Consider the following 22611-nt stretch of genomic DNA (forward strand, 5'->3'; position numbering starts at 1 on the left):
GGAAGAGAAAACAGTCACATGAGGTGCCCCTTACCCAGGATAATGGTTATGGATGAGTATGCAAAAGGGACAGAGACTAGATAACTTACATTCCTGTAGATCTAGTGTACTCCTCTGTAATGTGTTTTGCTACTTATAACAACTGCGCTATAAAACATCACCACATTCTCTTGGCTACTTCAAGTTATAAGCACACAGAACATCATTTCTCACCCTCTGTCTTTATATGGGTTCCTGGGTCTTGTCATCCTTTTTGATTTGCAAATAAAATAATCTCTCTGTTCTCTTATCAGAACCATCCAGCCCTGAACAGAGAAACATTTCAAGATCAAAAGGGAGGCAAACGAATACTCTTTCAGCAAGCAAGATAAAGATTCACACATAATTAAGCCAGCGGTATAGAGTTATTTAAGTGGACATATCTTTTAAGAATAGTCAAACTGCTATAAGCTATTCATACTCCTGGGGTCAGTACTGAAAAGAGAAAGGGAACTGACAAGATGTTTCCTGAGGAAAAGGGGAACAGGGATGAGGTCGTAAAAAGGGAGGTGCAGAGGATGGCTCAGTAGTGTCTCTGTGGGCCAGGCCCTTGGTGCAGTTCATCCATGAGGTCGGGGTGATTAACTCCATTTTACAGATGAGGAAATGGAGGATCAAAGCAAATGGAAAGAGGCAGGGCCTTCCCTTCCATTCCTTCTGTGTCTGAGTTCATGCATTTTACAGTATGCTCATACCCCCTCCATGATCTCATCTAGGGGAAAATAACAGTCTCTTAGATTAATCACTCAATCACGGGGCATTATTGAGTGCCTCCCATTTTTCAGGTATGGGTCTGGCTACTCTGAATACAGAGATGAGAAAGACATTTGGTGCTGACAATAGCCACCACCATTCATGGAACACTTACTGTCTAACAGGCAGCATCCTGAGCACTTTTTACCTGTCATTTCATATACTCTTTACATTAACGCTATGTTAGGCATTCTTGCAGATGAGGGAAAGGGGGGTCAAGAGAGGTCCAGTGGCCTATCTAAGCTCTGTGAGTAGCTCCAAAATAGCATCTTGGGCCTGCCTGAATTTAACATCCAGGCCTTCCCACACCACTTCCATTTACTAGCTTGATAAATCAAGTTTCAATCCCACAAGGAGTTTAAATTTAGGAGGTGAGAAAACAATCTGTACAAGTGATTATAAGAAAGAATTAGTGCCTTTATTTCTTTATTTCACAGCTGCCATCTCCGATAATGAGGTAATCAGGACTGGAGTCACAACCACTAAGCTAAAATGTTAACTCACTATTTAGTTTATGCATCCATTATCAACTTCCTGCATCTATTTGCTGGGATTAGGCTTCTACCTCCACTATCATCATAATTGGTTATAAAGTTATGTATATGACTTTGAGTAAGTGAGCTGAAAATTCCTGACTTTTGCATTTTATGGGAGGGAGAGAAGATCAGACCAATTATTTTCGCATAACAGATTTCCAAATTAGGCAAGAGTTTAGGGCTCAGAATTCACCTAAGAAGTGTAAGCTATACTTGTGAATTTTTCTACAGTTCTTTGTTCTTGCTTTTTTTGCAAGTCCCTTGGATTCTGTTAATAACTTTCCTCCTATAGTCAGAGATTTAAGGTGAATGCTTACAGACTCAAAAACCCTTACAGCCCATACATGGTCAAGCTAAATATCTTAAATCAATGTACAGGCAGACACCCAGCAGTGTAAAAAGTGCCTGCTATCATGAGGATTGAAAACTACAAACAAATAATTAATGTCCTCCTGGTTACTTATTCATAAGAGCACCTGCCAGGTCAGATTCTAAATGACTCCTTTCAAGAAGAGAAATTTAATTTTATTGGGATGGAGAAATATAAAATAGAGCCAGAGGTTAATAGGAGTTTAAGAGGAGCATAGGGTTATCTTAGCAATTAAAGGCTCTCCAGGAGGTTAATCACCCCCACATAGTACTTACAAATGACACATGTATCAGCAGATATAAAAACGTGTGTACAGTACAGAACACTAATATGGATTATATATATATATATATATATATATATATATATATACACACACACACTGGAGGCCCAGTGCACGAAATCCATGCACTTGGGGAGGGGGGGGGCGCGGACCCTCAGCCCAGATTGTGAGAGGAAGCAGACCAGGCCCAGGCTGAGGGATCCCACCAGTGCACAATTGGGCCTGGGGAGAGACGTGAAAGGTTGGCCAGCTGGGGAGGGACCGTGAGAGTGCTCCAGGGCGTGTCTGGCCCATCTTGCTCAGTCCCGATCAGCTGGACCCCAGCAGCAAGCTAAACTACCGGTTGGAGAATCTGCCCCCTGGTGGTGAGTGCACATCATAGCAAGTGGTTGAGAGGCCTTAGTGTATCATTAGCATATTACACTTTGATTGGTTGAATGGCCGACTGGACACTTAGCATATTAGCCTTTAGTATATTGGATATATATGGTATATTATGTATGTATGTATGTATGCATGCATGTATGTATGTATTTTGCAGGACTGAGTTAAACTGATATTCTTTCCATGATCCATTCAGAAAAAATAAATGGCCCTGGCTGGTGTGGCTTAGTTGTTTGAGCATCATCCCATGCACCCAGAGATCACTGGTTAGATTTCTGGTCAGGGCACATACCTGGGTTGCAGGCTTGATCCCAAGTAAAGGGCTTGCCGGAGGCAGCCAATCAATGATTCTCTCTTATCATTGATGTTTTTCTTTCTTTCCCTCCCTCTCCTTTCCTCTCTCTCTCTCTCTCTCTCTCTCTCTTTCTCTCCCCCTCTCCTTCCCCCCCTCTAGAAATCAATGAAAACATTTAAATTTAAAGAAAAGATATGAATGTCCTTTAGATTGTCACAGCAATGTTATCTGTAAAAAAGCAATGTGGCCTAGAATTGTATGAGAGAGAGAGAGAGAGAGAGAGAGAGAGAGAGAGAGAGAGAGGGAGATTTAAGTTGTTTCCACAGCAGGAGAGGATCTTTGGAAGCACGCAGAAGACAAGTTAGTTTGGCTCAAATGACCTAGTTTTAAAAATCTCCATTCTGACAACTCAGGAAGGCCAGTGTGCTGCTTCTTGGCCAGAATCATGAGGGATTTGTATTAGACAAGTTCCCTTTGAACCACTGCCTTCACCCTGTTGAAATAACTTTCTAGGCCCAGCATGGAAGTGCTCCTGTCCAGGGTGCCAGGTCAAAAACTGAAACAGGTAACGTTTCTGACCCTGTCAATGCTCTGCTTGACCAGAAATGCAGCATACCCAGTCAGTCACGCCCGACCACCAACCCAACCCTGTGCCTTCTCACCCCAAGCAAAGCTGACTATGTGGTCTCAGCTGATGAGATATTTCCTTTTTCTCTTCCTTGCTCTTTATTCTTTATTCTATTAAAGCACTCTGCCTTCATCCCCGCTTTGCAGTTCTCTAAATGGAGACAGTCCACTCCATGAAGTGTTAAATAAAGTGTGTTGCTATCACCTAAATAGTATTCTCTCATCATTTAAAAAAATATATATATTTTATCGATTTTTTTTATAGAGAGAGGAAGGGGGAGGGATAGAGTTAGAAACATCGATAAGAGAGAAACATTGATCGGCTGCCTCTTGCACACCCCCTACTGGGGATGTGCCTGCAACCAAGGTACATGCCCTTGACCAGAATCGAACCTGGGACCCTTCAGTCCACAGGCTGTCGCTCTTCCACTGAGCCAAACCAGTTAGGGCTCATCATTTTTTTAAACAATGCTCATCCAAACCTCCATCATCTCTGGCTCCCACAAAAAGACCCCACTACTTGTGCCCTGCCCCATCCTGTCTGCCCAGCAGAGCAGCCATCTACCTCTTACACTGGCAATGGTATCATGTCACGCCACCTTAATGACTTGTCACTGCACTCAGAAATAATTCAGAACCGTTACTACAGCCCTGGTTGCTTTCTCCAACTTGATATACTACCACATTTACCCTCCTCCTCCACCTTTCTACCCTTAATCACTCTGGCCTTGGCAGTCATACTGACCTTGAATAGAATCTTGGCTTCATGTCACCAGGTTGCTATCTCCTTAAAGAGGTCCTCCTAGCCAGCCTATTGAACATTGACTACACCAAACCCCACTTTCAGGCACTACCATGGAAACTTCTTTGAGTGGCCTTAGAGAGCTTGTAGCTGAACTCATAGCATTTCTTTCTTTCTCATGTGTTTTTCCATCCTTCATGTTCACTCTGTATCCCTAGCACATAGGGAAGCCCCTACAACACAGCAGAGTCCAGAGGTTGCTGCCTGGGCTCTTTCTGCATTCCAGTGCCTGGAGCTACTATCATCTTGGAATGTGGAGATGAGTCAAATCTTTAAGAAGGCTCAGGTATTATGACAATACTAGAGGCCTGGTGCATGACATTCATGCACTGGGGGGAGGGGGAAGGATCCCCTCAGCCTGGCCTGTGCCAAGCGGGCCTAAGCCAGCAGTTGGACATCCCCTGAGGGGTTCCTAGCACTGCCATGGAGATGGGAGAGGCTCCCACCACTGCCACTGTGCTCACCAGCCATGAGCCCGGCTTCTGGCGGAGCGGCACTCCCCCTGTGGGAGCGCACTGACTAGCAGGGGGCAGCTCCTGCGTTGAGTGTCTGCCCCCTGGTGGTCAGTGCTCATCATAGCGACGGGCCGTTCCTCCATTTGGTCAATTTGCATATTAGGGTTTTATTATATAGGATATGATAATAATTAAAATCACAGTGATTATAACTATACTTTACTGAGCACCTGCTTAGCACCAGATATTGGACTGGATGTTTGACACAGATTTCATATTTGATTCTCCCAACAGCTCTCTGAGGTTGTTAACTGCTCGACTACACTAGTTCGTTAGGCAGATGATACCAGACACTAAGACATGATGGGCCAGATCCATCATGTCTGTCTAAAGAACTAGAATGTTTGGTCAGTATTGAGGAAAGTCTGTAAAGGATGTATACTCACATGCTTGGAAAACACTCCTGTGTTTTTCTCTACAGTCACACTGTGCACCACACACACCCTGAATACACCACCTTTCCAGGGACAAGCCAGTAAGTGTTCTCAGGCAGATTCCCCAGCTAATGAGAGCCCCTCCCATTTCCCTTCAGGGGGGTAATGGGTTCCACTATTTGAGAACACAGCCTCCCCAGGAATCCTGGACTCTGCGGCAAAGGCAAGGAGCACAAGACAATTTCAAGTGTTACTGTTCTGGCAAACGTTCTCTAATTCTGGACCAGGTACATACCACAGCCCATTAGTGTAATTTTGAAAAAAAAAAAATTAGAATTACTATTTTTTGGCAGCCTGGAGTCTTTCATCTTAAAAGATGATTGCAATGTTTTAAAAGGGTTACCAGGATGCTGCGTCATCATCATAATGACCCTTTATTATGTACATTATGCTTTAAGAGCTTTAAACATACTGTGATATAAGAATGTAAGATTTGATCCTAATAGCGATGCTTTGAGGTATACGGAGTAGTAAGTATTTGTCACATTTCACAGTAGGGGAAACGGAGGTCCAGGGCAATGAAACAGCTTCCGAGACTTCACGCCAATCATGGCAGTGCAGTTCTGGGACCCAAGGGCACTGATTCCTAGTCCAATGTTCTTTATATGTCATTACAGGTGAACTGATTTAAAGGAGAACAGCAGGGATTTGAGGGGCATGCACGTGTGTGTGAGTGTGTGTGTGTGTGTGTGTGTGTGTGTGTGTGCATGTGTGTATGCTAAGAGGACCTGTGAATTCCAGTGTTTCTTAAAGCCTAACAGATCATCTTAAAAGCATAGACTCACTGCAACACCTCACAAACCCCTAACTTCTAAGCATTGTCATCTGTTCCGTACCAGACAATCACACTTAAATCACAATGTCGCACATACACCTTGGACTTCAAGCTTCCCAATAAACATACTTGAGATATGTACAGAAAGACTGTTCCACAAAGCTCTTTCATGCCTATTTTTCCATCTTTCCCTTTCTGGTGTTTCTTTTTCCCATCCAGAAATAATGTTCTTATAGTTTATAATTCTGCTGTTTCTGTCTTAATGAATTATAGGAGTGCATTTTATATTTTCAGAAAAGTCATCTCAGGCAGTGAATCAACTCACAGCCTTTCCCTCCTCAAATCTCTTCCAGGGGAAAAAATAAGAGGAACAAAGCCAGGCGCTTCACAAATGATGCACTTCACTCTCAGGGCAGCTTCTGCTCCTTCTCGCTCTACAGCTGAGGCTCAGAGGGCTTGTTCCTGAACTTTCTTTTCCTATAGTTGACCAAGGAGCCTGAAGTCAAGGAAGAGGCATCCATGCATCTGCTTGTTTTCAGCAGAATGCAAAGTCTGCTCTGCCTCCCTTGCTGGGCACGCAGGCGTGCGTACAGAGCAATGTACGAGAAATCTCCAAATTCAGGACCAGTCAGCCCGAGGTAAACACCTTCACTGTGTAGGCCAGTGATCAAAGATAGTAAAGTTATAGTTTATGTGGAAGGTTAAAGAAGTTCAGTGAAAGTGAGTTTTAATGAATGTCAGTTCCCTCTATGCGCTTACCTCCAGAAAATGTTCTGCCTGTTGTTCTCGATCCAGTTTCCTTGAAGTTGTTGTAATCAGACCTGTGTAGAAATGAGAATATTTGACTTTTAAATATCTGGGGTATGGAGGGTGAGAATATAAGTCCAGTTAAAGAAAAAGCAGAAGTGATGAGGAACTGTAACTTTCCAGTCCCAATGGCAATAAGATGGTCTCAGAATTCTTCCTTGTTTTATTTCCGGATAAGCAGTTCAGGAATCTTCAGAATTATTCTGTTATTTTTAGGTTAATCCTCACCCGAGGATATTTTTTCCATCGGTTTTTAGAGAGAGTGGAAGGGAGGGAGGAAGGAGGAGAGAGAGAGACATACATGGATGGGTTGCCTCCTGCATACACCTGACCAGGGGCTGAAGATTGAACCTGCAACCCAGGTACCTGCCCTTGACCAGGAATCGAACCCATGATCCTTCAGTGTGAGGGCTGACAGCTCTAACCACTGAGACACACCAGAATTATTCTTAAAGCAAAATAACATTTACCAAGAAAACCTGAAAACTGTGTTGGGGTTTTGCTTACCTCAGGTAATGGAACCACTTTGGGGACATAAAAACTCACTGAAGAACCATTGTTTTCCTGATAAGAAGGAATTTCAATGATTTATTTGCATATGATTAAAATTATACAGTAGGAACCTCATTAAAGAGTTTAGAGTTCTTGAACAATTAATATGTTGTTGATGGAGATTAGATTCAGGCTATGAAACAGCACTTTCTTATTTAACTTTTTTATGCTTTAATGTTTTTTTGTTGTTGTTAAACTTGACAAAGAAGGTTATTTCTGTAATAACTATTGTACACAGGTTATTGCAAATTTAATAACTCACATACCTAAGATTTCATACTATAATTTTATCATTTATTATGTGTTTAAATCTTCACACAAAATAAGTCCCACCTGGGAAATACCTATCTTTCCTTTGAATGGTGTTTCTCGTAAATGAATCGCCCATTTGAGTATAAAGACAAAGCAAAGGGAATGAGAAGGCAAAACCTCCAGCCACCCAGCTTATTGCACCAATTTGTCTCTTGCAGGTTTTATTATTATTATTATTATTGTCAAATGGCAATTAGGAGGTCAAACTTACATTCCATTTCTTGATTCTGCAATGTCCCTGAAGACAAGAGACTTATGGATGGGGCTGTTTTCATGACATACGCTGACTGACAGGAAATTGCCGCCGAGAGTAAAACCCCATGAAAAGCTCACTCCCAAGGTTGGCAACGTATGTGGAATAAGGAAAAGCTCTCCTACTGAGGTTGGCTGAGGATCTCATGACCTCCAGCTTTTATTTTACACAGAGGTGGTGGGTGGGAGTACCTGGTAGGCTTTAGAGAAAGCCAAGAAGAGGCCCTACGTGGTTAAATTGCCTTCAAAATAAAATCTCACTGGGAGGAGCAGGGCTCTTTACAAGCCACTCCCCTCCCCTCCTTTCTCACCTGCCTACACTCCTATGAAGGGAAATCTATGTTACCATTGCACAAATGACCTGCCTTTCTGTGAATTCTTCCTGGAATGTGTCCCACTCCACTACTTCACCCACTGACTTCAAATGTAGATCAGCTGTTAGCTCAGGTGTTAGCCAGGGTCATCGCCCATGTGACATGTCCCATCAGAACGGTATCCTCCACCACCATTGTTCTTTGCCTTCTATGATCATCCTTTGCTCACATGTCTGTATTTCCCCAACAGACAAGTTGACCCAGTTCCTTCATGGGAAGGGCCTGCCCTTTCATTCATAAGCCCACCTAGCTAGTGGCCTAAAACAAAGAATGGGAACTTCATTAATGCTCAGTTGATAAAAATTGATGTGGAAGAGAGAGATTATTTATATTTTAATCTTCAGTTTTACTACAGACTTAGAATGTTTGCTTGGGAGGGTACTGCTTAGTGCAGTGATGGCGAACTTTTTGAGCTCGGCGTGTCAGCATTTTGAGAAACCCTAACTTAACTCTGGTGCCGTGTCACATATATAAATTTTTTGACATTTGCAACCATAGTAAAACAAAGATTTATATTTTTGATATTTATTTTATATATTTAAATGCCATTTAACAAAGAAAAATCAACCAAAAAAATGAGTTCGCGTGTCACCTCTGACACGCGTGTCATAGGTTTGCCATCACTGGCTTAGTGTGTAAGGAAAGTCTATGATGGTGGGCAGAATGTGGGTGCCTTTAACATTTATTTGAAGCCATTGGTTGAGGTCATCTCTGTGAATGGTGACATCCTCTTCACTCTCAGATACAAAGATGAGCAACTGTTGAAGATTGTGGAGAGAAGACTGTTATCAGGAATTGTAAGGGAGAGAATCAGTAACTTCTCTTTTCCAGCTTCCCATCAGAACTCTCAGGGAAACTCAACAATTAGATTCTATGTCCCACTCTACCCCCAATTTATGCATCTGAATCTCTTGGGGTAATGCCTGAGAAGGCCCACTGATTCTAAGAGAAGGTTTACATCATCCCACGACCCTTTGCTGAATCTCACTATGACTCTTTATTGATATGAGTGTTTCTGCTCAGCCACAGGCAGGATGGGCGTACACTGAGCTGCTTCAGCATCTGGAGCAGACGATCGGGCTCAGTGTGTGCCTGGGGGTGAGGAAGGGGAAGATGGAGATGATGTGTGAGTGCACTAATGGGTGGGGTGATAAAAGAGGAATAAAAGGGAGCACAGCTCCCTGGTTCATGTTGACTATGGGTTGATGTGGTCACACAAGTGGATGTCTAACACACCAATACGATGCCTTCATTTTCAGGCTAGTCTATCCTATGAGGTCATATGTCACAGAGGCCCTTTCCAAGTGAGAAGTCACTGTCTTCTCAAAAGGGGGTAGAGGGCTTTCACCTCTTCTAGGAGCATCCTCTGTGAAGGGTCACAGTGGGAATGAGGAATACTTGTTGTATTGAGGCTCTGAATGGGTGGAGGGCTGTCACTTCCACTCTGCTGCCTGCCTGCTGCTCTTTAGGAGCCCTTTGCCTTCTGTTCCCCTGAGGGCACTCGTGTCATTTCAGGTCCTACTCACAGAGTTTCATAGCCCACTGCGGTGTAATGGGGCCCAGGGAAGAGGCCAGCTTCCATCCCTGATCATTCTTAGGGTAATTTTTTAGGAGGTTCACACATTTTAACAAAGCGCATGTGTAACTGAGAGAGCAGTGACTCCCCTCCCATCTGTATATTTTCACCCAAGATGTGTTTTTCACATATTTATCAGCCAACAGGCTTCCTGAAAAGTCTGAAACAGCATACACAGCAGTGAACCTGGGGCTGTGAGAAAGGCAAACAACATCTGTGCTTGGAAGAAAGGCAGGACAGCCTCTGTGGGCTTCAGGTCTCTAGGTTTGTATTGCCTTTATTTTCACAGAAATAAGATAAAAGTGTCTAATTGGTAGGAAATCAGATGAGGTCGGCTTTTGGACAGGGATTGACTACTAATGGGCACAATGTTTCTTTGGGGGGTGGGTAATGAAAATACTCTAAAATTATAGACTTGAATTTTTAAGGGTTTTAACCATTTCCTTAAAAAATGCCAACTCATTGAACCGGAATTATAAATGTAAACAGTATACTCATCATTTCACAGCTGTTTGAATGTGAGTTTTCAGTGTTTTATTATATAAACACTAGGGGAACCTGGGGTGGGTGGTGGCGGGGGGCAGGGCTGGCTGCGGACAGCTGGGGAAGATGGCCCTGATCATAGGCCAAGCCTAGGGACCGTACCTGTGCGAGAATTTTGTGCGCCAGGCCTCTAGTTTTATATAATTATACACCAATAGCGAACCATTACTCTGTCTTTCAGATTTTAATAAGCCTTTCTAGTTGGAAAAGACAGACATTTCAAAATACTTGGTGAATGGATGATGGGGTGAGTGAGTTATTTAGGAATCAGGCATGAAAGGGGGTTGGAAGGAAGAGAGTGATCAGGTTTGTCCACGGAGATCTGGAGCATAACAATAATGAACAAAACATTTTGGGTTAAAGCCACAACTGGTAGCTATCGCACTGATAAAAATAATCCTCATCAAGCCAGGGCCAACTAAGCCAAAAATGGGCAAAAGCTTTCTTCCTTCTAAAGCAGTGATTTTCAAACTTTTTCATCTCATGGCATGCATAAACTAATTACTAAATTTCCGTGGCACACCAAAAAAAAATATTTTTTCCAAGCTGGCAAAAAAGGTATAATTTGATTGATTTACAAATCATAATAGTAACAACAAAAATAAAAATGATATTAATTACTTCCCCTTTTGGCTCCAAAGTAACTTTTCAAAAAAATCAGGTGCCTATAAATGTATATAAGGATTTCTGGTACCAAGAATTAACCAAGGAGATGCAACTTTATTATGCAGCATGACCAATAAGATGCAACTCTATTGTATGACCTATATGTTTATGGTCCAAGACAGGGCATTCACACTAATGGTTAATGTTGTGTTGACTGTTGTCATTTCTTTTATTTGACAATCCAGGGGAAAAGAGGTCAGTGCCCCTGACTAAATAGTCAGGTGTTGTATGTTTTAAAAATTCTTGCAGCCCACCGGTTGAAAATCGCCGTACTAAGGGAACATAGGATGAGCTATGATGCTTCAGCAGCACCGTGTATTTTACCATCAGAAAGGAATGCAGTGAGCCATCCCTCACAGTCCAGAGGAATTAGTCGAAATCACCAAAGCTGCATCTTCATGTTTAACAACTTTGTTGTAGCAGAAGGCAGTTGGGCTTTAGAAAAGGAAACAGGATAAAGGAGAGCAACCTCCCTCTGCAACTGCTGTGATTCATCACCGTGGAAGGCAACCTCATTGCAATCTCTGCAGGAGACAGGCATGTACATCACGCATGTAAACTGCAGACCCATTGGGCACAGTAAATTGGGGACTGACATGACGAAATTGAATTTCAAAGATAAATCACGGGCAGGCGTTTGAATGTGGTTCCGAGATAGAAACAAACACATCATTTGATATAATTACGTATGCAAGCCTCCAGTTGAGGAAGGGGGTGGGGGACGAGTCCAGTCTGCAGTGAATGATACTTGGTAAAGAAGGCGGGAGGGTACATGGCTGGGACCATGCAATTACTTTAAAAATGGCCACTTTTGATTTTCTGTTGTGGAGACGGAGGAGTCTAACAGTCGCTCTGAGAAACAGGCTGAGCATGAACATGTGGCTGCCTGTTCGAAGGGGACTCAGGCTGTTCTCGGCAGTTACAGTCAGAGGAGTGACACTTGTAGGATGACATCTTTTCCCTGCTCCTTCTCCCCATGGGTGTCCTGGGTCGCAGCTGGGCAATCTACTGCGTGACATTCACATTTTCTGTAAGTGCTACTTGAAGCAGTGTAGTTCTTAGCTATTTCAGCATAATTTTCCAAGACCCATGGAAGCTGGGTTTGTCTTAAAAATAAAACTAGAATTATCATTCCTGTGAACCAAAATTAGTGCTTTAACTCTGTCTTTTTCATATCCCATTTCTCCATGCCTAACCCCAGCTATCCAGTAAACCCCTCACCATCTTTCCAGACAGTTCACTGGTCTCTTTCTCTCTTCTAGCATGTTGCATGTGACTCTACTATTGCCTCAATCACCCTCGTGGTCTCAGCAAAGCAGAGACTGGGTAGTTCCCCAGTTGAGCTCAGGAGCATGGATCAGTGCCTATCACATTTGTTGAATATATAAATACTGTAGTCATATCACCCAATAGTTGGCTCTAGTTATTCCTTGAAGATGCAGTCTTTCCAGATAGTATATAGATGAGAGGGTAGTGACTAGATCTTTTATATATATATATATATACACACACACACACTAGAGGCCCAGTGCACAAAAATTTGTACACTGGGGGGGGGGGGGGTGGTCCCCCAGCTCGGCCTGTGCCCTCTCGCAGTCTGGGACCCCTTGGGAGATAATGACCTGCTGGCTTAGGCCTGCTACCGGGTGGCAGAGGGCATGCCCAATCCCTAGGTGCAGCCCCTGGTCGGGCTCAGAGCAGGGCCAATTGGGGAGTTGGGGCGCTGCCCCCTGTCGTGCATAGAGCAGGGCGGATCGGGAGGTTGCGATGCCATCCTAAGTCATGCTCAGGGTAGGGCTGATTGGGGGGTTGGGTCACCGCCCCCTGTCACACTCAAGGCAGGGTCGATGGGGAGGTTGCGGCGCCACCCCCTGTCACACACAGAGCAGGGCCAATCAGGGGGTTGGGGTGCTGCCCCCTGTCACTCACAGAGCAGGGCCCATCAGGGGGGTTGGGGCTCCGTACCCTGTCACACACAGAGCAGGGTCAATCAGGGGGTTGGGGAGCTCCCCCCTGTCACGCACAGAGCAGGGCCCATCAGAGGGTTGGGGAGCTCCCCCCTGTCATGCACAGAGCAGGGCCGATTAGGGGGTTGAGGAGCTCCCCCCTGTCACTCACAGAGTAGGGCCGATAGGGGAGTTGGGGCACCACCCCCTGTCACACACAGAGCAGGGCGGATCAGGAGGTTGGGGCGCTGCACCCTGTCACAATCAGGGCAGGCCCAATGGGGAGGTTATGGCTCTACCCCATCACACACAGAGCAGGGCCCATGGAGGGGGGTTGGGGCACCAGCCTCTGTCACCCACAGAGCAGGGCTGATCAGGGGGTTGGGGTGCTGCCACTGTCACACTCAGGGCAGGGCCAATGGAGAGGTTATGCCTCTACCCTGTCACACACAGAGCAGGGCCCGTGGGGGGGCTTGGGCGTCGCACCCTGTCACACACAGAGCAAGGCCCGTGGAGGGGGGTTGGGGCGCCGCACCCTGTCACACACAGAGCCGCAGGGCGATCAGAGGGTTGGGGAGCTCCCCCCTATCAGGCACAGAGCAGGGCTGATCAGGGGGTTGGGGCGCCTTCCCCTGTCATGAACAGAGCAGGGCGGATAGGGAGGTTGTGGCCCCGCCCCCTGTCACTCACAGAGCCTCAGGGCGATCAGGGGGTTTGGACGCTGCACCCTGTCACACTCAGGGCAGGGCCAATGGGGAGGTATGGCTCTACCCTGTCACACATAGAGCAAGGCCCGTGGAGGGGGGTTGGGGCGCCACCCTCTATCACCCACAGAGCAGGGCCGATCAGGGGGTTGGGGAGCTCCCCCCTGACATGCACAGAGCAGGGCCGATCAGGGGGTTGAGGAGCTCCCCCCCGTCACTCACAGAGTAGGGCCGATAGGGGAGTTGGGGCACCGCCCCCTGTCACACACAGAGCAGGGCGGATCAGGGGGTTGGGGCGCTGCACCCTGTCACACTCGGGGTAGGGCCTATCATGGGGTTGGGGCGCCGCCACTGTCACACTCAGGGCAGGGCCGATGGAGAGGTTATGGCTCTACCCTGTCACACACAGAGCAGGGCCTGTGTGTGTGTGTGTGTGTGTGGGGGGGGGGGGGTTGGGGCACCTTCCCTTGTCACACACAGAGCAGGGCAGATAGGGAGGTTGTGGCCCCGCACCCTGTCACACACAGAGCCGCAGGGTGATCAGGGGGTTGGTGTGCCGCACCCTGTCAAAAACAGAGCTGCAGGGCGATCAGGGGATTGGGGAGCTCCCCCCTATCAGGCACAGAGCAGGGCTGATCAGGGGGTTGGGGCACCTTCCCCTGTCAGGAACAGAGCAGGGCAGATAGGGAGGTTGTGGCCCCGCCCCCTGTCACACACAGAGCAGCAGGGCGATCAGGGGGTTTGGGTGCTGCTCCCCGTCACGCTGATCCCGGTGCCAGGAGCCTCACTGCTCCGCTCATCCCGGTGCCAGGAGGCATATTACCCTTTTACTATATAGGATAGAGGCCTGGTGCACGGGTGGGGGCCGGCTGGTTTGCCCTGAAGGGTGTCCTGGATCAGGGTGGGGGTCCCCACTGGGGTGCCTGGCCAGCCTGGCTGAGGGGCTGAGGGCCGTTTTCTGGGTGGCAGGTGACTGAAGCTCCCAACCGCTTCTTTTTTTCTTTTTTTTTTTTTTATTCTGGGCCAGCTTTAGCTATGAGGCCTCGCTGCTGAAAACATTGATACAGTATTGCGGTCTGACTGGCTGAAGCCAGGCTGACTGAAAGCGGGTTTCTGGGGTTTTGTTTAGCTTCTATATTTGCAACATAGTACATAGTTGCTTAGAGTTGCAGCTGAGAGGCCGGCAACTCAGGCAGGGAACGTTGGAGTCCGCAGTCACTGGAGCAAGCAAGCCTCCCTGTTCGCTTCAGTGCATGGCTGCCGGCCGCCATCTTGGCTGACAGTTAATTTGCATAAGGATATGCTGAGTAGCCAATGGGAAGGGTAGCAGTCATACGCTAATTACCATGCTTCTCTTTTATTAGTGTAGATATTTTATTGATTTTCTACAGAGAGGAAGGGAAAGGGATAGAGAGTTAGAAACATCGATGAGAGAGAAACATCGATCAGCTGCCTCCTGCACACCCCAAACTGGGGATGTGCCCGCAACCAAGGTACATGCCCTTGACCGGAATCGAACCTGGGACCCTTCAGTCCGCAGGCCGACACTCTATCCACTGAGCCAAACCAGTTAGGGCATTATTCATCTCATGTTCTTGGTATTTAACATAGAATCAGACACATTGTAGGTATCAAGCAAAACATGTTTGAATGATGGTGACATGGATGCAGTCTCCCAGAATTCTCAATATTGTTTTATAAAGAGCCCATAATAGTCCCAAAGCATGGGAGTTAACGGTATCTGAATGCTCTCTTCCGTTCTCTGAATGATTTTAATATTTTCCCCATTTTTGGACACCCTCTTCCATGCTGATAGTTGGAGGTCATTAGAATAATTCCTGAGAGCCTTTAAACAATTTTTTTTCAGCTGCTGATTAAAAATTGTATTCTTTAATGTCAGGCACAGGAGCTTTGTGGTCATTTCACCATTCTCCCACGCCTATCGAATTTACCGGGAAAGGTGGGCAAATACTAACATAGTAGTGTCCGACATCTGAGTACTATGTACCAGGCCCTATACTAAACGGTTTACCTATGTGTTCTCATTTAATCTCACAGAGTTCAGGTAAATGGGAACTGTTCTGACTCCATTTATAGAAGGAAACTGAGGTAAATAACTTGCACAAGGTCTCCAGTGACTGAGCAAGGATTCATACCCAGAAACTCTAAAGCATCTTGCCTCTTTCCCGGGCAGGCAAGCATGCAGAGTGGTGGCAAAGCCACCCACTTGGAGCCAGGAGACATGGGTCCCAGTCTCAACGCTGTCAGTAACTGGCTGTGCGATTACAGCAATCACATCTTTTCTCTAGGCCCTTGTTTCCTCTTCTAGGAATGTCCTAAAGTTTCTTCAGTGGAAAAAGTATAAATATCAGAACATTAAAAGGACATGATTCTTCTCTCTACCCTCACCACTTTCTTCTTGATGGACCGGAGTCCAGCTGTGTAGGTCACCTGGGCAGGAAGAGGGGCTGTCGTCTAGTTTTTGTTTACCCACAACATCAACACTTGAACACCCATATGCATACTTCTCAGAAGAGAAAAAGTAAAAACGTCATTTAACCCCGAGTGTATGTTTTTCACGAGGAAAATAAAAACCTTGGTCATTCCCAGGAATTTACTGTCTCTTCTCTAAGAGGATAACTTCTAGAACCTCTGTCTCCACCTCTCTTTTTAGCCCTTCAGGAAGCCTTAAAAGGTTCCCTGCAACATTTACACACGGACATAGGGCTGTACAATGAATTGAGAGAGAGAATAAAAGGGCCACAGTAAGTGCAAATTCAAGATTGTCGAAAAAATTACAGCTGAAGTGAACACATGTATTATGCGTATTTTTACAAATACTAAGTAATGGGTGTTATCAGACCATAGGATGCTCGTTTGGAAAGAAAAGAATAAAACAAAAGAAAAAAATATAAAAGACTTACAACATCAGTTATGAGGGGGTTAAAAATAGGATTCTAGAAATTGGCCCCGGAAGACACGCTTCTGGAACAAAGGGCGGTTTCAGCAGGTGTAAAGATTTGGAGCTGCTTGAGTGAGCATGCAGCGCTGCTATTAAATTTACTTAAGAAAACCTGACAGGGGAAATCACCGAGGGAGCTTACGCCTGCAACTCAAACTTCCTTTATCAATAGTTACTTCCAAGATGCTCACAGAAGCTTTAAAACTGTGTAAGCGAGGGGGCATCTTAAGCCAAAGTCTGAAAACCCTGTGGGTCCAACGTGCTGCGTAGCTGTTGCCTTTCTGTAACAGGTACGTTGCATGTTCTCGTTCTGCGAGCCCACGGACGGGCATTTCCTGCCTTAGCAGCAGGGAAATCAGAGGCAGCATTTCTCCTGCCAGAAACACTTTCCTCTTTGGACCCAGGATTTGGTAGCTGTTACAGGTAGCGAAGGCAAGAGCCAGCTTGTGAAGGAAAAGTGCTGACGCTGGCACACCTGGCACTTTCCCTTGGGGTCTAGTTAACAGATGGAGTTGCCCACAGCCCAGAGAGAGAGAGTGTTGAGGTGCAGGCAAGCTCTGGTCCCTCATTGTAGACTCGATCAGTGAGGGACATCTGGGTCAAGGCACCTGCCACCAGGGGGAAGGATAAGATAGTGGCGAACAAAGGAGTAGTAATAAGTAATGAAGAAGGTCTATGGTGGATAGTATTTCCAAAGGCCTTTCCTCTGAATAATGCTCTCTGGTAGCAGGTGGTCCTGCCACACACACACACACACACACTTAGGACCAGAGATGCTGTGAGCTTAATTTTGCCAGAATACTTCACTAGTCCCATATGTCCTCGCCTCGATTCCTCTCCACATCACTGATCCTCACGTCTCTCCTGCAAATCTCACACAGCCCCGCGGCTCTGCCTTTTGATTTGGCCTAGAGGGAGAAGTATTTACGCACCTGAATAAATCGCCAGGCGATTTTAGCTAAACCTGGAATGCCATATGGATTTCTTCAGAGAAGTTCAGCTACAGATGGTGAACCAAGATTAAGGATGGAAAATGAAATGATGCCACCTTTAGGTGCCATGAACATACCACCGACGTGTGTGCTCAGATGTGCAATATGGTGCACATCTCCCCCCTTCTCTTTCTGCCAAGATTTTTTTTGCATAATTCTAAATATTGGTTGATCAAAATAAGGAAGAATTAAATGTCCTGCAATTGAAATTACACTGTCTGGATGGGTCTTAGCGGTGCTCTAGTCTGAGAAGCATCCTGGTATACTGGTTACCAGTATGCCGACCACACTGAGGCTCTGGCATCAGACTGTCTGGCTTCACATCCCAGCCCCACCCCTAGGCGACTGCCTGTGCTTCGGCAAGTTACTTAGCTTTCTAAATACCAGCCTCCTCCTCTGTAAAAGGAGGCTTATTAAATTAAATAACCGATTTAAAATGCTTAGCTTGGTTCCTGGCACGTATTAATGCTCACAGGATGTTACTCTTACTATAAGCTCCGAAGAGGATGCCTGGAGTATTATATGTGTTTAAGGGTCTAATCTTGCCTCGTTTCCATTCTGAGATTCCCTTAAATGTGTCTAGACATTTGGGCAACAAACCCTGTAAAATGTCTACTACATCCCCTGTCATCTGGCAGACAAGGACACTGATGCTCACAGTTTAAGTAAATTGTTCAAAGACTTATATGTAAGAAATCCTTCATCCATGAATTGTTAAGTGTTATTGCCAAGACAGCAGATACCTTAGGTCAGTGATGGCGAACCTATGACACACGTGTCAGAGGTGACACACAAACTCATTTTTTTGGTTGATTTTTCTTTGTTAAATGGCATTTAAATATATAAAATAAATATCAAAAATATAAGTCTTTTTTTTTTTTACTACGGTTGCAAATATCAAAAAATTTCTATATGTGACAGGGCACCAGAGTTAGGGTTTTTCAAAATGCTGACACGCCGAGCTCAAAAAGTTCACCATCACTGCCCTAGGTCCTCAAAGTGTGGCACGGCTTAGCAGCATCAGTGGCACCTGGGAGCAGGTGAGCGATGCAGAACTGCAGCCTCCTCCCAGGACACCCCATTTTGAGAACCTGGACCTTAGACCATTGCTGGTTTTCAAACTTGAGGGCGTGTTGGAATCTCCTGAGGAGCTTTAACATAGGCAGATGCCAAGGCCCCACCTCCAGAGGCTCCGAATGATTAGGTATTGGGGGGCGGAGGCCTAGGCACAGGGATTTCTAAAATGTTCCAAGTAACAAATACCCAGCCGAGGGTGAGAATCACTGTCCGTACAGTTGTTATCCTTGGGTGGTGGGGTTGCAATAATTAATGTTTGACTTGTCTAGTTTTTCTACAATGAAAATCCCTCAGTTTTATAATCCAAAAGAACTTCAAGGCCAATACAATGGCACACAGTCTCCTGCCTGTCCTCACTGAATTCCACAAAGCTCTATCTAAATCCTCCCAGCAAAGGAGTCCACTACCTGGTTACCAGGTTTGTTCTTAATTTAGATCTGACACATGCTTTGTGTCTTCCCCTGAGACACTGGCTTGTGTCAGTTACAGTGTGTCTTGTTCATGCCAGCATGCTTCCTATACTGCCTGAGGTACACCTCTCCCCGCTCCATCTGGCCCCCAGGATTCTTGGAGCAGAGGTACAGCATTCTGGGAGCAGAAGTAAAGGATTCTTGGAGCAGAGTACAGCATTCTGGGAGCAGAGGTACAGCATTCTGGGAGCAGAGGTAAAGGATTCTTGGAGCAGAGGTACAGCATTCTGGGAGCAGAGGTAATGCTACACATTCCCCACAGAAGCACATTGGACAGAAGGCACCGTGGTAAGAGCCACGAGGATACAAGTCCCCACGTTTGCCTTCATTTGCCTCCATGCAACAAACAACCCCTTGAGGTAGACAGACACATAAGCAAATAACTGTGATTCAAGGTGTGGTCTAATACATGTCCTTGACAACCCAGGGTGCTCTGAAGAAGGAGAGATAATGCTGAATTGTTCGATTGGAAAAGATAAGATAATAAGTTGTATTTTTACTAGGCCTCCAATGCGAATAAGATTCCAATAGAGAAGTTGGAAAAAGTTACAATACCTAACCTGTAGCAGAGAATAAGGAGACAGAAGACTAATCTAAAAAGGTAAATGGGAGTTTAAATTCAGGCTCTGCTATTTCTTAGCTGTGTGAGCAAAGACAAGTTACATAACGTCTCTGACCTCAGTCTTGCCGTCTATGAAATGGGGATAGTAGCTTGCCTTCAAAGACTTTTGGTACCAAACAGTACAGACGAAGTGCTTGGCACAGAGCTTGCACAAAGCAGATGCTGTTTGAAAACAGACACAGCACCCATAAAAAGCTGTGTGTTAACTTTTATGTTTGGTAAAAACCCTAAAGGCACTGGGATGCTATTTCTGATTACATTCAAAAGGGAAACCTTATTGTCTCTAGATTGGTCCCCTCTGACAATGTCTGGACATTTAATAACCAGGCAACTGAAAGTTTGTTTCCTTCTGTTTACTTGAATGAACACTGTAAAGTTGTTTAATTCCTCCACACCCCGGAGGTGTGAAAACCACCACCGCACTCCCCTTAGAAATGATTTCACTGGAAATAATTTGTTTCTACATCTGTTTTCACATGACAGATGAAATCAGGAGGATGGATGAAGTGCAAATGACTCAGAGGAGGAGGTGCCAAGGCTTGAGAACACGTGTGTGCTTTGTAGGTACCCAGGTCATTAAGAATGTCTTTGCTTCATGACTGATACAAGGTCTTAGGTAGGAGCAATGTTTTAAAACCTAATTTTAAAAATTCTCGGGAAAAATATCACTTGTTATAGCGAGCTTTGAATGTTATCAGAAGACTGACAACACTTTTAAAAAATATCACACATTTTCAAGTTAATTTTCACATACTTCAATGCTTTCTTTCTGTTCTAAATTTTACATATTTACTGTAAAAACTCATTTTTTATTCCACCTATCTGGACATTTGGAATAGGTATGTGGCTGGTTGAAGTTTACCTTTGTACTACCGAGGTAAATTAATAGGGTGGAAAAGTCTCAGAGGAGTATTTAATGTACTGGAAACAAACCATTTGCAAAACCTTTTAATGTTAACAACCAGCATTTTGATGTTTTAATTGCAAACAAACTGTGTAACTATTCATTAGAAACTGTCCAAGCAGGTCTTCTGCTAGGCAACACTGTTAATCGTAACATTAACCTTATGAAATTAGTAAACATGTGTTCCCACATTTCCTTTTTTTAAAAATTCTTTAATTGATTTGAGAGAGAGAGAGAGAGAAACATTGATTTGTTGTTCCACTTATGTATGCATTCATTAGTTGCTTCTTATATGTGTCCTGACGAGGGATTGAACCTAAAAACTTGGCATATTGGGACGACACTCGAACCAACTTGAGCTACCCAACCAGGACCAAACTCACCTTTTCAACTGCTACAATGAGAGTGTGAATTAATGAAATTTTATGGTCTTTCTCTTCTTTGGGAAGAAGGGCCATCAATTGCAAGAATAATGAAATTTGTGCTTAATCATTTATCAGTGCAGCAATTTTGTGCAAGTCTTTAAAATTGTTGTGTGCCTCAGTTTCTTCCTTTGAAACATAGCAATGATTTAATGGGGGAGCAATTAACCTCTTCCTCGCTTGGAGTAACATACACTTTTTTTTTCTTTATAAGTGGAAATGAAGGAGGAGCTGGAATCCTAAACACTCCCTTGGGGGAAAATGCTGTCCATTCTGGGAAAAGGTGTGCACTCCTTCTGCTATTGTGTAAAGAGCGTTATAAAAATTTTGTTAGAGCTTTACCACACTGTATTCTGTCTTCATGTTTGTTTCCATCAATAGACCATGGCCTGTCCAGGACAACCATGTTTTTATTCACTTAATGTGCATTACAAGAGTACCTTTTAAGAGCCCAGGCCAGTGATGGCGAACCTATGACACACATGTCAGAGGTGACACTCGAACTCATTTTTTTGGTTGATTTTTCTTTGTTAAATAGCATTTAAATATATAAAATAAATATCAAAAATATAAATTTTGGCCAAAACCGGTTTGGCTCAGTGGATAGAGCGTCGGCCTGCGGACTGAAGGGTCCCAGGTTCGATTCCGGTCAAGGGCATGTACCTGGGTTGTGGGCACATCCCCAGTAGGAGATGTGCAGGAGGCAGCTGGTCGATGTTTCTCTCTCATCGATGTTTCTAACTCTCTATCTCTCTCCCTTCCTCTCTGTAAAAAATCAATAAAATATATTTTTTAAAAAAAAATATATATAAATTTTGTTTTACTATGGTTGCAAAGATCACAAAATTTCCATACGTGACACGGCACCAGAGTTAAGTTAGGGTTTTTCAAAATGCTGACACGCTGAGCTCAAAAGGTTCGCCATCACTGGCCTAGGCTAATCTTTGTATCTTTCATGTTTAGCACAATGCCTGGCATATGGATGGTGATCAGTTCATATTAGTTTGCTGGATGAACAAGCTATACTATTGAAAATATGTATGGAAGTATGTGTGAATGCATGTACATATACACCACCCATAGTAGGTAATGGTCCATATATGTGAGAATGATAACCTAGCATTTATGTTATTGCTTGCAAAAGCTTCCATGCCTTTTGGGAAAGGCTCCCAAATAAATTCAAAATAGAATTATGTGCTCTGATAATTACTATTTTTGATTTTTAACAAAAAACATTACAGGTTCATAAAGCCATGTGGTTTTTTAAAAATTTTTTTGGGGTAATGTATGTCAGGGTCTCCATCTGTGTGATTAATTGAGGTTAATAGGAGGAAATGGCAAATTGCCAAGGTTAATGTTTTTTTTGACTCTTTATACTATGTATTTCATTTCTCTTTTGCCTTTACTTCCAGTTTAACTAAATTGTTATTTATCCAAGAATCTGTCTCATAAGTAGGGATTGCTAACCTTTCAGAGAGGGTTCAGCCCGTTTCATTTCCCATGGGGGGGAGGGGGAGACAACGGGGAGGGTTGCAAAAGCAGCCAGCCTCTGACTTCTGTAGGTCCACCGAGCATGCCACGGTGAACACCGAAATGGAAGAGGAGTCAAAGGGCCTT

At 44.7% G+C, this 22611-nt stretch overlaps 1 protein-coding gene across 2 annotated transcripts in view; it reads right to left on the reverse strand.

Moving 5' to 3' along the window:
- Positions 1-22611, reverse strand: part of FAT3 (FAT atypical cadherin 3) — a 524011-nt gene that overhangs the window by 185300 nt on the left and 316100 nt on the right. For both annotated transcript variants that reach the window (XM_070425876.1, XM_070425875.1), the window contains exon 3: positions 6573-6634. In XM_070425876.1, coding sequence (XP_070281977.1) covers positions 6573-6634 — 62 coding nt within the window. The remainder of the gene's footprint in view (positions 1-6572; positions 6635-22611) is intronic.

Source organism: Myotis yumanensis, unplaced genomic scaffold (genome assembly GCF_028538775.1).
Source record: "Myotis yumanensis isolate MYYU_CA2020_CCGP unplaced genomic scaffold, mMyoYum1.0.hap1 SCAF_10, whole genome shotgun sequence".
NCBI classification, from domain to species: Eukaryota; Metazoa; Chordata; class Mammalia; order Chiroptera; family Vespertilionidae; genus Myotis; species Myotis yumanensis.